Source organism: Pygoscelis adeliae, unplaced genomic scaffold, assembly GCF_000699105.1.
Source record: "Pygoscelis adeliae isolate BGI_AS28 unplaced genomic scaffold, ASM69910v1 Scaffold590, whole genome shotgun sequence".
Lineage (NCBI taxonomy): Eukaryota > Metazoa > Chordata > Aves > Sphenisciformes > Spheniscidae > Pygoscelis > Pygoscelis adeliae.
The window spans coordinates 559894-575835 of record NW_008823962.1 but is presented as its reverse complement, the minus strand read 5'-3'; the positions used below and the strand labels follow the sequence as shown (position 1 = coordinate 575835).

Here is a 15942-nt window from a genome sequence, read left to right as displayed (position 1 = left end):
ACCCTACTTAACCCAAGTTCACCTTGCCAGAACCTGTCTCACCTCCTACAAGAGGTAATAAAGAATGACGCACTACTCTTTGCCAACCATGGCTATAATTTATGCCAGAAATGCAGCTTGGTCTTGTTAAAAAAGAATAATCAGTTTCAGACTATTTAAAATTACCACTCTGAGGCTCTCAATCATTTATGTACAACAGTTGGAAGGCACCTTCTCCATTGCTCAGTTTCCCCAATGCTAAATGGAAATCTTTTGTAGGGAATGTTTCCCTGGGATTATTTTTTTATTATTATTATATTATTATATATTCTATTATTATTACTATTATTCCCTGCCATTAGTTTGCAGGGAAATGTTAATTTCAGCAACTCAGACCGATTTCTTTGAAGGAGAGCTCAAAGTGAACACTTCCATAAACAAGGGCGTTTTTCAAATGTTTTGTAACACCTGAATTGAAACAGGATCTGAACCTGAAATATTTACAACTTTATTTCATATCCAATTTAAAGTACTGCTTTGCTGTGGGGGGAAAAAAAGGCATTTAAAATTAATATTTTACTCCCTTTTAACTGGTTCTTACGATCCCTTTGGGAAAATTGGTATTTTTTTGACAAAGCACTTTTTAAGAGAAGCATTCTGTTTGAAAATTTTCACAAGAAAAAGGATAGCTTTCCCCACTTCTATAACATCCATCTACCCAGTGGGGTGTCACCGAGTAAATTAATGCTGGCAATGGGAATTCAGATCCCTGGGTAAAGATGCAAAAGCAGGAAAAATTGCACTGCTTGCATTGCTATTTAGAACAGGCCTAGAAACACGAATATGCCTGAGCCCAGCCGTGCAAGCAGATCTGCAGGGTCCAGGCTAAAAGGAAGGTGAAGCGATTGAAGAGCTCTCCTCTGCACTCTCACCCCGTCTTTCAGCCTGTCCTTTCTCTGGCACCGTTTGGCTGGAATCCCCTCGTGGGACAGGCCATGGGCTGGGTGAATTCCTTCTTTACAAAATAAATAAATAGACCAGCAAGGAAGAAGAGATTTTTCTTTGCTAAAAATCAAATTCCTTCTCATAATAAACAATGCTTTCGCTGAAGGCTTTTTCTTAAAACAGTAAGGACAAACGTTGCCTGTAAGTAATCCCCGGGGAGCTGCAGACCTCGCTGGGATGAGGTCACTACAACACATGCCCCAGGCTTTGGCAGGCTTCCACGCTGCTTTCTAAAAGCTCCAGCAACCGAGTACAGGAGAGCAAGGAGAGTGGATATCAAGCCCGATATCTATTTTTCTATTTTCAATGAATGATTTCCATCAGCAGGAGGCTTGGTCCCCCAGGCCACAGGAGCACAGCCTTGCAATTCTTTCTGTCCGTAACCTTCTGGGCTTTTGGAGCAAGACAAACAGCCAGCTCTGGGAGCGGGCGAGAGCCGATGCGACCAAGGCAAGACACTAATCTGGCAGATCCCTCTGCAAACTTCTACCCAAAAAAATTCCCACACAAACTCTGGCTGCTTGTGGTGGGGGTGTTCCCTAGAGAGCCCACGGAGAAGGCTGGCTGTGCCCTCTGGGACCTGCCGGGAGAGCTGATAACTTACAAATTAAATGCTTAATGGAGCAATTCGTGCCCTGCTCAGAGAGAGACCATGAACGTATGAGAAAGTACACAGGGGAACAGCATCCAAAAGCCACCAGCCAAACAACCAACTGAAAGGAGCTAACCAAAAATCCTGCGATTATGTCTTGTTGCACTAAATGGGAATGCAGAGATTTTACAACATTGATCGCTGGTCTCGGCACACGACGCAACTCTAAATATCTGCTAAGCCTCTCAGGCTGTGTCGATACGTGACAGCTTTGGTGGGAGGGGGGATGGTGGATGCAGGGAGAACAGTGTGAGGGTCTCCGTAAAGGGCTCCTTTCTCATGGAATACTTTCTCCACCTAGTCATTTCCTTACCTCATACAAACACAGCCGCATTCCTGATATTTAACTGTTTGGACTTTTGCAGAAAAGAAAAAGCTGGCTGCGGCAGTTTATAAGGCCAGACATTCCAAGTGCTGAAAAAACATATTCAAAGGAAATAGTAAAGGGAGAACTTTTTTAAGTTTTCCTGTCCTATTTTTACAGTTTCCTGTCAAAGTCTTAGCCTGATGAAACCTGAGATAGAGCTCCATGCACAACCCTCCTCCAAGGGCTCTCCACTGCAGCAGCGTCTGAGGCACAAAGCAGACACGCGGAAACATGGCCCAGTAGTTCCAGCAGTTGTAGAAATGTCTGGGAGGGTTGGAGCAGGGGGCTGGCACTGCCACGCTGTGTCCTCCATCCTGGAAGAGACCACGGGGTCAAAACGTTGTGGGCTGTTGAATTGCTGCCTGGTCAGTTAGTGCAGAGATGGAGGTGCAGGAATGGAGGTGCTGGGGGTAGCGTGGGGGTTTGATAGCTCCAGACTCTTCGCCACACGCACACTTGCCCCAGGTGGAAGCCTTGCACCTCTCAGACTCCTTTCGCAGAGATCATGGCTATAGGCAGGCTCCTGGGTATTGGGGGAACGAGTATCTGGATGGTGGCTGTGCTGTTCTGAGCTGTGACTGAATTTGGAGGGATTCCTCCTGGACAGCTGATTGTGTGTTCCTGACAGGACCGAGTAAGGGAAGCAGAAATTTGCGTCTGCCAGGTGGGAAGCATTTTTGGGCAGAGGGTTTGTGAACCTACCCTCCTTCTGGGTCAATGGGCTGGGGGAAGTGATGGCAAGGACACTACTGAGCAAGGGCTTCCAAACAATGTGGATGGTTTGTCAGGTCTTGCCTGATTGTGTTAATGCTGCCGTGCATGAGATGCAGTCATCTGTCTGCTGCTGCATTCAGCAAAGGTTTTGTATTTCAAAAGTGGCAATGCAATTCTTGTGCTAGGGAGGGCAAAGTGTTCTTTGGAAGAGGCTTATCCACAGCTAAAGTATCTTGAAATAGAAGAAAGAAGTCTCAGAAATGACCAAGCAGACACAAACAGCAAGTTATTAGATTCTTCTCAGACTAATTAATGGAAGTGGAAACATTGCACTCTCCTTGGCATCTTCTTAGCCCAGTATATTCTAGCAGGCTTTGGCTTTTCATTCAATGGGAAGCGTTCTAGTTCCTTGCCACAAATGGGGTGTGTGGACCCTGCTTGGTTGGACCAGGCCTGGAGCTGCTGTTCCACCATGAGCTGAGCGCCCATTCACAGAACAACCCAAGGGTCTTGAGTAGACGGGGACCAAACAATGCCTCTCCTGCATTCCTCCGCATTCATGGGTTTGCAGAGATCAGAGCTGATGCACAGCCTTGGGTTGATATCAGTGCACCAGAACTGCAGACATTCGTGCGTCTACCTCCAAATGTGCTCTACTGAGCCTGTGACTGTGATGTGACGTCGTGTTGCGCTCCTCACAGTCAGATGGCAGAGGGCTGCTTCCAGCCTTTGCAGAGAGAATCTCCAGATTTGGGTGAGATATGAATCTTCATGCCACTTCTCTCCCACAAGCATCAGCAGGTTCAACAACATCAGGAGACTCTTACTCATGGACACCCCTCTCCACAGTGAGAATGAGAGAGAGAAAGCCACATGTCACTGCACCCAAGAGCGATGAAGGGTCAGAAGATAAGACAGTCACCTTCCTGCCCAACCCAGAGCAGGCAATGAGGTGCTAGCTGCAGAGAGAAGAAGGTCCCAACCCGTGCTGGTCCAGCCTTCTTGGCTCACTCAGCTACAGCTGACTCAAATCCTCCTGTGTTTCTCAGTGGCAATGCAAATGGCTTGCCTATGGACAAGGTCAGCTCATGCATCTCTCTGCAAAGACCCTCTTTGCTATTACTTGTGCCTTTGCCAAATTTTACCTATTCAGGCTGAAACAGTTTGTACCCAGGCTAAGCAGTTTTGGAAAATTCCAGTCAAAACATTCCTGTCAGATTTAAAGATAAATCTTGGGAATGCTGTTTCCGTGAAGGTCTCTGGAGGAAATTAATTCTGATTCCAGAGGCTGGTTCCCATTGTGCACAGTGAACGGGCCTCTGGGCCACATGCTGAACACCAAGCAGCAAACAAAGGTATTAACTAGCTGTGCTTTGGGAGTGCTGCCCACCCTCTGGCAGGGGGAAACGTAGTATGTGATTGTCTCATTAAAGACTGTACCATAAAGCCCATGGGCATGCCGGAAAATTATACATGCAGGATGCGTCTACATCCCACCAGTACTCCCAGCAGACTATGACTGGCTTTCTGCAGAGATCAGAGGGAAATGTGGTTTCACAGAACTGTAATTATTTTATCAAGTAAACCTGTCTGCAGGAGGAAAATGGCAACCTACAATTGAGTACAGAGTTGAACTCCACTCATGGTGAAGTTTCTGCCAGACCTTTCTGCATAAATGCAAGTTATAGCAATAGATGTCAGAGCACTCTCTACTCTTTGGGCTACAGTTGATTATCAAAATGCTTTTTTTCTGCCACAATGTAGAGAAATGGGAGCTTATGCCTCACCTATGGAGGCAGCCTGAGGAGAAGGAACTCTGTCACATACCTCAGCTACGAGTTCTGCTTTATGTCTTAACATCTGGATTAGCAGAGCACTAGGAAAAATCAGCTGAACGCCTGGTTTCTAACGAGGATGAGAAATCTCTTTGTAAACACACTCTTTTATTAAAAAGCTCATCTGGAGGAAAAAAAAATCTTAACCGCTGCCAATAGCATTCCTCCATAAGATTTTTGCTGGAAGTAATTTCAAGCTTAATCTGGAATTGATAGGAAGAAGGGCTTGCCGAGTGTTGGGCAAACTCGTGTCTCGGCTGAGTGCTGTACTCACACCCAGACGGCTTTGAGTGGGCATGACAGAAAGGAGCCACCGTAGCCAGCGCTTTCCCTTGTCTTTTTCCTACCCCAGAAAACTGAAACCCAAGAAATGAATAAGCATTCATGACACCCTGGAACAGCCTTGCAGCTCAGGGGATGCAATGTGGAGGCCCAGGCAAAGCAAATTTCAGTTTAGTCTCAGAAGCCACATCCCGGTCCATGTTTCTGGGATGTCTCCAGTCCTCTGGGATTGTTGCTGTGTGTTGCTCTTCTTTCAGGGGAGCAGCTGGACTGGGGCTCAGTTTCACAACGTGCATGGACCTCAGGCACAGGCAGAGGTTGTACGGAGGAGATATTTTTGCCAACCTGACATTTATTCCCAAAATAAAAATTCTACTGGGCAGCTCAAATTAATGAATTTGATGTATCTTCCTCTGAAATGCAAAAGCTGAGATTAAAGACGTTTCCGAGTTATCTCAGATATCATTGAATTTCCGAGAACTATTTGTGGTCCCTTTCTTGACAGCATGACGTATGTTCTTGCGTACCTGGGCTCTGGGGGAGTTTCCAGCTAAAGGTATGAAATACGTACATCCCTCCTGATTACTTCACTAGGAGCAGCATTTCGGAAGTTAGGACTGTGACCTGAGTTAGGAGTGAGCAAAGGGACCACGTTTACTGTTGGCTGCTTCCTGCTATGGCTTTTGCATGCATGCATGGGGATCAGACACATCCTGTGTGGCTGCTTCATTTCTCCTAAGCCTCCAAATTAGTCTGAAAGTTTAGAAATAAAAATCATTATGAAGAGGAAACAGAAAAGCTGAGACAAAGCCACTCTTAATAACTCCTCTCAGGAGGGGGGTTGGAGAGGCCTTACAAGCAAGAATAATGGGGTATTCTGCAATATTCCCACCATCTGGAAATCTGAGTGGATTAAAGTGCAGTTTATGCTGAGACACTCACTAGCATCCATGTGTATGTTACAAGATGGTGTTTTGGATCATGTATTCTGTTTATATACGGCCTGGGGTGTCTGTCACTAGAAAAGCTACGGCTGGAAGGAACGCTGGAGATCATTTTGGATTTCTCTTTTCCTTAGACAAGACTGACTACCAGAATTAGACCTAACCAATATTTGTATAACCTGCTCTTAAACACCTACAGATATGAAAATCCACAGCCTCCTTATGCAATTCTTCCAGCGCTTAAATATTTCAGGACAATGGATGAGTGGCAGTTAGACTGAAAGAAATCAAATGAAATTATGAGGATGAGAGGAACTGCTGTCCTATACAGTAAGGATCTTTGAGAAATTGATATAGCATATAAAAATATGCTAATCTGAGGACTTGCGTTAGTCTGACTCATTGTTACTAGGAGATTTCTTCCAGGACTGGAACTGTACCAGTTATAGGGAACCCTGGGTTCACTAGCACCCCCCTCCCAAAAGACATGAAAATCCTTTCAAAACTTTGGAGAATCTACAGACACAGACACATTATGGAGACTCAGAAATCCTCCCTGAGCGCGCGTCAAAGGAGATTCTCATGTTATGTACATGCTAAAACATAAAAAGCAGTATCTTGATATAAGCAGAATAATGGAGATTTAGGAAGAAAACAGGAGCAGATTAGCAACAGCTTTAAAGTAAATGGTATTGACTCGCGATTTAGATGCTATCTATCTGTCCCTTGTCCTATGTACTGTGTCTTGTTTACAAGGGGATTGTGTGGAACTTTGTTTCTGAAGCTGCCTGGGACCTGCTTTTGCCCACTCTGGTTCTATCCCAAGGTTCTGATACTTTACAGTGCTTTTGGAGAAGTATTGGGCATGCAGAACATGACCTGCTCTTCACTGAGTGCTCTGTGGCTTCGTCTGGAGACCTGCCACAAAGAGACCAAGAAAGGCTCTGCCATAGGATGGGATCAAGCCCCAGACATAGACTCTCAGACTTTCTCTTTGTCATGTGTTTAACCCCTCTAAGCTTGGCAATCTTTGAAAGCCCATGTCCTCCTCACTCAATGGTTGAAAGTCCTTCTTGAGGTATTTGGAAAGAATAGGAGAAGTAAGAATCTCTTGAAAACAGCAGTGAAATGTTGAAAGACATGATTCTGTTGGTGAGAAGCTGCTGTTTGGGAGCTTTTTCACTTCAATCCAACCCAGTCCTGGTTATGGTTTTGGAAAGAGAGCAGTCCTGCAGTGAGGACTGTGGAAGAACAGGAGATACTCGCTGCCTTTTCCATAGACGTTGCATGTCTAGGACCTGCTGTGGCTCTAATCCTTGCTTTTTTCCAAGTGTTTGAAACACTGTGTGCAACTTGGCTTTGTTTACTTGCACTGGCTAATGAAGAGCCAGAACTCAGACACTGGATGCCAGTTTTAAGTTTGCTATTATCTTTACATGGACACAATCCCTTCCAAGGCTCTTCATGGGATACAGGACCTGGGAACAACCATCCAAGGCTTCAAGAGTACAGCTGGCTTTCAGCTCAGCCCAGAAGTGTTGGCACTGAAGAACAACACCCCATGAGTTTGTTGGTTAAACTTCTGGAAACCTTGCACCGTTAAGAGGAGAGGACATGCAGACCGAGCAGACTTAGCCAGGGCCTTCTGAACTGGACAAATCATAGAAACCACAGGCAGTCTCCACAAAGATCAAGAATGTTACTCTAAAAATCTTTTTTTCCAAAGTAAAAGAAGACGTTCTTTCACGAGAGGTAGCAACTAGCATCCACAGTGAAGACTTCAGCATTCGGATGGAAAAAACCCCAAATTACACCTCATTCTTGGAACACAGGAGGAGCTTCCACACCTTCACCTTAGGCAAATGTTGTCACTTTTTACAACAAATTTTTTCCTACTTGAAGGAGGGTGAAATCAGAGACATGACATCAAAATGTTTCATTTTTCTGTAAAACTATTAAAAAAAAAATTGGCCTCTCTCTCCACAGATTCATTTTTTCTGTTCTGCAGCTTTTCCTCCAACACTGATGTAATGTGAGTTCATGTTACCAAAGGCTGCTGCGGTTATACAATATATTCACTAGTTCTTCATCCCTGAAGATGTCAAGTAGAGGGAGGAAATGATGCTAAGATTCTCTGAGTACCTAGCTATTAAGGTATTTACCTCTGAAGTGGAGTATTTCCTGAATGAAGTGTGAAGGTAGTTAGATTGCTTCCACTACAAAGCGGCCTCTTACTGGAGCCCTCAGCTGTTGAACATGCAGCCTGTTGAGTGTACGGCAGCAGAAGGAACTGTTTATTACACTTTAAAAATAAGATGATCTCTTTTAATGATTATAGCAAAATAAATTCAAAATAAAGTAGAATTAAAACCCTAAACCAATCTGTAATCTGATAGATTCTTGGGGTTTGAATGCCAGCTTTTCATCAACACAGATGGGCACATTTTTCAGTGCTTGCCAGTCTAAACCGATGCCCCAAACCCTGGAGGAAAGCACACCTCCAGAGAGCAAAGGAACAGCTAATGGCCACACTAGAAACAACAGCAATTGTACAAAGCTAATGAGCCTTTCTGAGAATCCCGACACCTCAGCACAGATATTAGCTGGACTAATGCGGCTTTGTGTTCTTTGAAACAAGTTAGTACCTTTGCATGGTATCGCCTTCCGTACATTGAGATCGTGGCACCACGCTGTGCCTTGCAGCAGAGAGAAGCCTACAGACAATTCTCTTTACACTGTTTGGGCATTTACAGATTATAAATCTGTAAGGATGAATTGGTCTGAAGCCCAGCATCACACAAGCCAGCGCATGACAACCAGAGACTCTTGCCTAAACTCTACTACATATGGATTAGCCACAACACATCCTTAGAAACCCCTTCCCTCTTGATCTGAAGACTCCAGAGATGGTATTCACTTATTGAATGTACAGAAGTCCGTAGTCCATATGTGTGTGTGTCAGAACTGACCACCCCTCTGTATACACTCATCCTAAAGGCAATGTCTGCATTTGGTCAGTGAATCCTGCCCCCCAGTGCTGTTATCACTCCATCATCTGTAAGGTTTCATGGCGTGCTGTGCTCAGCTGGACACATCCACCCCACAGAGGTCTAAAGTGAGGCTACGTAGTGCAGGGGGGTCCAGCACATTCCTGTGGAAGACAGACAGTCGAAACCGACCTCCTTGTTCAAAACTTGATCTGTTTTTTCCAATTTGAACTTGTTTTCCTTCAGCTTTCAGTCCCTTTGCCTTGCTTCAGCAGAAGGACCTGGGTCAGTCCCTGGTGCCACAGGTTGTCACATTCTACAAGAAAGACTTCTCCGCTAAGGGACATCCCACTCCCCTGTGACACCGTCAACTAGCCACTTCCACCAGTGTGTGCACTGCTGATGAGGGTACGGCCCTCAGGATATAAAATCTATTTGACCAAAGACTCTTCCTGAAGTAATGGCACCATTTTATCCAGGTGTCCTTGGGAAGAAATGTCCCTGAGGAAGATTGGCACTTCAGCTTGAACAAACCACTTAGAGATTTCTCCTGGGTGAAGGAAATTCCTTGGGACTCTTGGTTATGCCTATGCTGAGCTCAAGGGGCTTCTCCTACAGAGATCTTTGGTAGGGGAACAGATGAGTGGCAGAAAGGCAGACAGATGAGGTCCCCAAATATAATAGCAAGTTGCAAGGCCAAAGAGTCAGCAGTTCAGTGTCATCTGTATGCTAGGTATCATCTGGCCTGCTTCTGCTACACTTGAAACACAGATACTGGTGAATTTTGATAATGAGGGGCCCTTTAAAAACCACATTTCCTGGCATTTATTTCAGGCTGAAAATAGTCAGTGTCTTTTCTTAGGTTGAGCTAATATCTCCACCTGTAAAAGCACATCATCAAATACCCAATATGTCCATGCTGGCTGGAGGGGAACCAGCTCTTGGTCCAGAACCAGCCAGCCACAGCAGTGCGAGCTGGAGTGAGTCCACCCTTCCTAACAGACTGGTCTCTTAGCACAACTTTTCAGTCTGAGGCATCTTATGGTTTATTTAACACTGTGGCTCCAGCCTGGAGGTGGCTTATTTGGGAAAATCATCAGGAGCAAATGCACAGTTGACTGTGTCTCAACACATAGTCCTGCCTCAATCGTGCCCTTATCACTATTAGCAGTCGATTTACCAGCCCTCCTGCAACCCTTTGGTGACTCCTCACAGTCCTCGTGCTGCAGCAAAATGTCTATTATTTTACAGGGAAACATGACAGGGTGATGTAATGAGCTGCCCAAAGAAGCACAAGCAGTGGGCCAGACTCAGGATGGAGCAGCAGAGCTCGTAGTGCTTTGTCCTATGCTCAGAACATAAAATCTCCACGTTACCCAGCTATGATTCAAACCAACTGTCCCAATTCGGTAATGGGGCTGGGAGAGATGGAGACATGTATCCTACAACACGTCCTCTCTTCCGCAGGCTGAGTGTGGTCTGATCTGCCAACCCAGATGGTTCCTATCAGTAGACATCTCACAGCACAGTACTGAGGGTAATGACTGTACGTATCACATCATCTCTGCTTTCTTTCCTGAAAGGCAGTGAAAGCCAGCTTAAACTACCTGTCATTTTCTTTGTACTCTGTAGCCAGGACAGTCTCTCATTTTGTGCTCTGGAAGCAGCAGACACGAGGATGCTGGAGTGCATTCTTATTGCCTAATGCCAGCATGCCGCATTTAGTAGTTAGCAACGGTTCCCCCATGAGAAACATCACAGTAGCTACTCTCTGAAGGTGAATGATGTCTCACTAGACAGCAACTGGCATTAGTGGAAGCTCTCTGCCCGCAGAGATGCAGGCAGGAATCCGAGGAATTTCCAGAGTACTCAACCACATACCCAGCCGTGCTGAGAGCATCATCACGGCGTCTTGGGCTGAAACCTGTACTTCCTACATATGAAGCCAGTGGGTTTCAGGCTCTGCTTTGAATTAATCTTTCTTCAGAAAAATCTTTAAGAACGAGACTCAGAGCTAAACTGAGAGCTATAGATGATCCATGCTGCTTCCAAGCCTGCTACTTGAGTCTCCTGTTACTGGAGGCTCCCAAGGATGCTTGTAAACATGTCAAATACCATGGCTGCTTTAAATGGAGAAACTGAACAGAAATTCAACAATGGTCATGTCGCCAGTAGGTCTGGTGCTTAGGGACTTCGTCTTAACAGGCCTAGCGATGGAGCAGGAATTCATTTGCTCCTTGGAAGGGTTAAGTTCTTCGTTGTCACGCTAATTATTCTCGGTAGGTCAGTCACAACCACCTCACCTGGCTGCAAACTCACAGACTGCCCAGCCAGGAGCCTCTTTGAAAAGTGTAACTTTTAACATCTCTTAGCAAAGCAAGCGCTCTGTTTGTCTTGGCAGGGAAGACCTGTGTATACACAGCTGGAGAGCTTGTTTTGTCTCTTAGTACAAGTCTGGACTAAACCAAATCTCTAAAGGCTTTGTAAAAATGCTCTCTGTATTTAAAGAATTTTATACATTACAAGATGTCTCCAAAGTCTGCCCCTGCTCAGACCCCTTCTTTCCCTGCCTCTTCCACTCTCTCTCCTACCCCCTCCACTACCACGCACAGAGTCAGGACGGTTGGATTTTTCAGTCCCTCCTGGCATCGCTGTATCCAGAAGTTTCTATAAGAAATTTCCAGCTTTCTTTTCAAACACAGCCAATGTCCGTATCGATTTATGAATCTCAATACTTCAGATCCCCGTGAGCTAGAAAATAAGAAAGCAGCTCTACAGACACAGTTCTGGAGCGCGGGTTTAGGGTTTTAGGGGAAGGAATCTTGCAAGGTAGAGCCTTCAAAAGAGAAAGGCTGTTATCATAACACCTTTCCACAACTAAAGCAATGGATATCTGCATGTGCATGTGTGTGTCTTACAAAAAGGCAGGCAGAGGGCTTAAAGAATATATAACTGCAGTGCTCGACCAATATCTGTGTTTGCAGGAGAGTACAAAGAAGGAGACTGGAACAATGAAAGGTACTTCAGCAAATGTGTGTGGAGGCTTTTAAAGAGCTTTCCCTTCTCTGCAGCCAATAAATGTGAGGCTCAAACCACAGCAGAGGCCTTTTATGGGGCACCTGCACCATTAGGTTCAGTAGATACTTTTGCAACCCAGGGAACATTGCACAACTACATTCAGTTCTGCGTATTTCTGCTGGCCGCTGTTCAAGCAGGGCTGACTGATGCCTGGGCTACCGGAAACCAACTGTTATTCCTATCTCACCCTCTAAATTACATTGCCAAGAATCCCCAATTTGGAAAAAAACATGAAAGGCAAGAACAGTCCAATCCTTGGACATGGAGTTAAACAGAATTAGCCCAATCTCAGGAAAATGAGAGGCTAGAAAAGCAGAATCTTTCCAGGGTGTTTTGATCTTAATCCTGGGAGTTTGCACCTTGGCTTGGTGTTTCAGTTTCATTTCTGCTCTGTGCCACTCTGCCCCTTGCCAAAAATCATATCAGAGCAGTGTCGTGAGATGTCCATCTAAGCCAACAGGAAAGGGAGAAATTTTGTGTCTCGGCCAAAACCTCAGTCATACCCACACTGCCCAAATGTAAATCTGATGTAGGCACTCAGCACACGCTGCCTGGATGAAATACAGCAAAGCCACATGTCACTAAGAGCCATACTCTTAGCTGGTGAAAACTGTGGTTCTTAGTGGAGCTGTTTCGATTCATACTGGATGAGCAGCTGGCATCGAGCCGCGTGAGGTTTACAATAAACCAGAGTTGGCTTATGTTTCCCTTCGAAACATTTTTACTAAAATAAGGTTCTTCCATGGAAAACCTTATGTTCTGGTCACAATTTTCAAGGTTTTTCAAGTAAATATAGTACTAAACCATAAAAATAATTTTGCAAAGGTTGGAATAATGACTTTTGGGGTTTCAGGTCCAAGTTCATTTGAAAATTATTGGCTGTTAGCACTGGTGACATCACTAGTTTTAATTTTTGATGGTACATGGTATTGACCTTCTTCACACAAAAGTAACTGTCTCCTGAAGCACACAGGACAGGTCAAATTCGGGCAATTAACTGAGTTGCTGCAGGAATTTGATTCTATATAATGAGAGAGGCAGGAGGCTGCATAAGTGGTCTTACTGATAGGGGAGCTGAGTGCTCGCCCGGTGAACTGCCGTCTACCGTGTCTGACGGAGTTCCTGTGCGAGCTGGCCAAGTCCTTAAACCAGCATTTTGCACGTGGTCCCTAACTGCGTGTGGTCCCTAACTCCTTAGACATCGCTCCTCTGCAAGAGCTGCAGCGAGTCGTACTTGCGGTGCTGAGCAGGATCAGTGAACGCTGAGAGTCCTGCAAGTCCAGCTCGGGGTAACTCAAGGTGGGCACCAAAATTAGCTGCCTGTATTGGGTCTGACTGGGATGGAGTCAACTTTCCTCACCGTGGTGCTGTGTTTTGGTTTTGTAGCTAAAACAGTGTGGATAACACCCCCGTGTTTCGGCTGTTGCTGAACAGTGCTTGCACAGTGTCAAGGCTTGCTCTCCAGCCCCGGTCCGGTAGTCTGGGGCTGGGCAAGAGGCTGGGAGGGTACACAGCTGGGACAAGTGACCCAGCCTGACCAAAGGGTTATTCCACGCCATATGACATCATGTTCAGCAATAAAACCTCAGGGAAAGAAGGAGGAAGGGGGGATATAAGATGATTACGGTGTTTGTCTTTCCAAGCCACCATTACAGGTGCTGAGGTCCTGTTTCCCAGGAATTGGCTGGACGTCTGCCCGCCGATGGGAAGTAGTGAATCAATTCCTTATTTGCTACCGCACACAGCTTTTGTTTTCCTTATTAAACTGACATTATCTCAACCCGTGAGTCTTTTTGCCTTCCATCTGTCTTCTACCCATGCCAAAGGAGAGGGGAGTGAGCGAGATGTAGGATGGGTGTTTGGCTGCTGGCTGGGGTCAACCCACCACGCTGGCACGTTTGAAAATTTTGGCTTACGTTTCTTTTCCCTTCGCTCTTAGTGTTTAAGAAGGGACTGATGGTGTCACTTTCCCTTCATGAGGATGCTGTGGTAAGGGGCTTCCTGGCGTTTCTAAGCCACTCCCAGGTTATCAAGACAAGAAACGGGGAAATGCCCAAGAGAAAAATACCCTTTTTGTACTCAGCACAGGGGTTTATTGATGTTTAACAAACAGCTACAAGGGGCCACATGTGGAGTGAGGAGGATCCAGAGACATCGAGCAGCCGTTGCAGTCAGTAGGCACTTTGCATCCTGCACGTGTAATAGCCAAGGATGTCAGAGAGTGCTTTGGGCATGAGGTTGTCGTTACAGCCTGTATCATCAGGCAGAGGAATCGAGCGGAAATTCGCATGAAATTGAGTATCTTTAATACACACGCTTAAATATACAACTCCTGATGCTATGTTCTGTCAGTGATAATATCATGAAAACGTGTTCCTTACCTCTCTCACACTGGGGACCGGTGAATCCATAGACGCAAGCACAACGGTTCGGTCCAATGCATCGACCTCCATTCTGACAGCCGTTTTCACAGACAGCTGTTTTGAAATAGAAAGAGAAATCAGTGATTTTTGCTCTTAGTGAAACCACAGTGTGAGACATGCGGTGCTGGCAGGACTTGGAATATCACCTACTTCATGTTGTTCACCCGTCAGGAGTCTTCTCCACGCAGTAAACATACAGAGAAAAGTCTGATATTTTTTCCTGGAAAATTACTTCCTGTTTATGAATGAAGCCATTTATAAAAAGGCCATAAACTCTTATTTCACTTGAGAGGATTTCCTGCACTCTGGAATCTCAGTTCATTCAAGTCAGCATTGGGATTTAAATGTCAAGGTCAAGATGAACTGATACAAATGAGAAACTGCATAAAGGCAAACGTTTAACGTATGACAACAGTGAAATGTGAGGAGAGGAGACTTGTTTGCCATCTAATCCCACGTACCCAAAGCAAAGAAGAACCAGTCTGATCAGCACACACAAGTATTCATTGACTTAAAATTAGACCTGCTACCCTTAGCTGAAAACCTGCAGTCAATAGTCTAGGACTGAAGTCAAAGGAGTAGGTTGCCGATTAGGTCCTGGGCTGAGGCTAAGCTAATTGAACAGGATGTAGGGACACTTCTGCACATGACACGAGCAATTGCTAGTTGTGACAGATGCCATTGACCTATTAAAATCTCAGCAGCTGTAATGACTAATGAGAGGAGTACTGCTGTGACACTTCCTAAAGTTCCTATACAGAGCTTCACTCTTTGAGCTACTCAGTTGCCCAGCAACACCGGCGCATTGAAGACGAGAAGACTATAATCTCATGAAAGGTGAGGTCCGCAGCAATCTTGTATGATACCTCAGTGTGGCCCTCACTGGTCCAGTGCCAGGCTCTGAGCTGCAGAGAGGCCAGGTACCGCTGCATTTCACAGCCTTCAAAGGCTACACCCATCTTAGAGCCGAGGAAGCCAAAATCTGCTCTGCTGGGACACTGCCAGTGGGACTCTCCATTGTTCCCCGCCCTATCAGTGATGTCTTGCCAACAGCTGAACCATTATGAAAACTCTACTGAGGATATTATAGGTGGAGATGGTAGCGGCACATAATTAAGGTTGCCTAGTGTGTTCCATTATAAGCCCCAGTTTGCTGTTACTTATCATTTCCCCAAGCTTTAGCTGTTCAGAATGAAATTTTCCATATGGTGTGTCTGCCTTTAGTTGAACTTTTTGGAAAGTTTCAGCAAAAATGAATCAGTCATAGCTGAGGATAAGTTTAGGGGAAATACGGTGTTTTGCCCGTCTTTAAAAAAATTCTCATAGACTTTGCTGAGAACTTCAGTGATTCTCATATTGATACAAGGATTTGAAATTTGCCTGGAAAGTTCCATTTGATCAGAGATTCTTTCAAAACTATTGTGCATACTTGCTAACTAGACACTTACTAAAGATGGCACCTACATTGTTTGGTTCTCAGTTCTACAAGGTTCACGAGCAATGATTTAAAATTGCCAAATATCTTTCGTGGGAAACTTGGGGGAAAAATTAAATTTCTCCCTATGAAAAGTAGAGGTGCTTAGACAAAATAGAAAATCAAGTCATAAAACATTGTAAAATTTCTTTCAATGACTATATTGAGGTTTCCCTATAGAAAGTCAGTGTTGTCAAATAAA

At 45.1% G+C, this 15942-nt stretch overlaps 1 protein-coding gene across 1 annotated transcript in view; it reads right to left on the bottom strand.

Moving 5' to 3' along the window:
* Positions 1–15942, bottom strand: part of FBN3 (fibrillin 3) — a 111845-nt gene that overhangs the window by 71097 nt on the left and 24806 nt on the right. The window contains exon 5 of the mRNA XM_009323516.1: positions 14225–14320. Within this exon, the coding sequence (XP_009321791.1) occupies positions 14225–14320 (96 nt within the window). The remainder of the gene's footprint in view (positions 1–14224; positions 14321–15942) is intronic.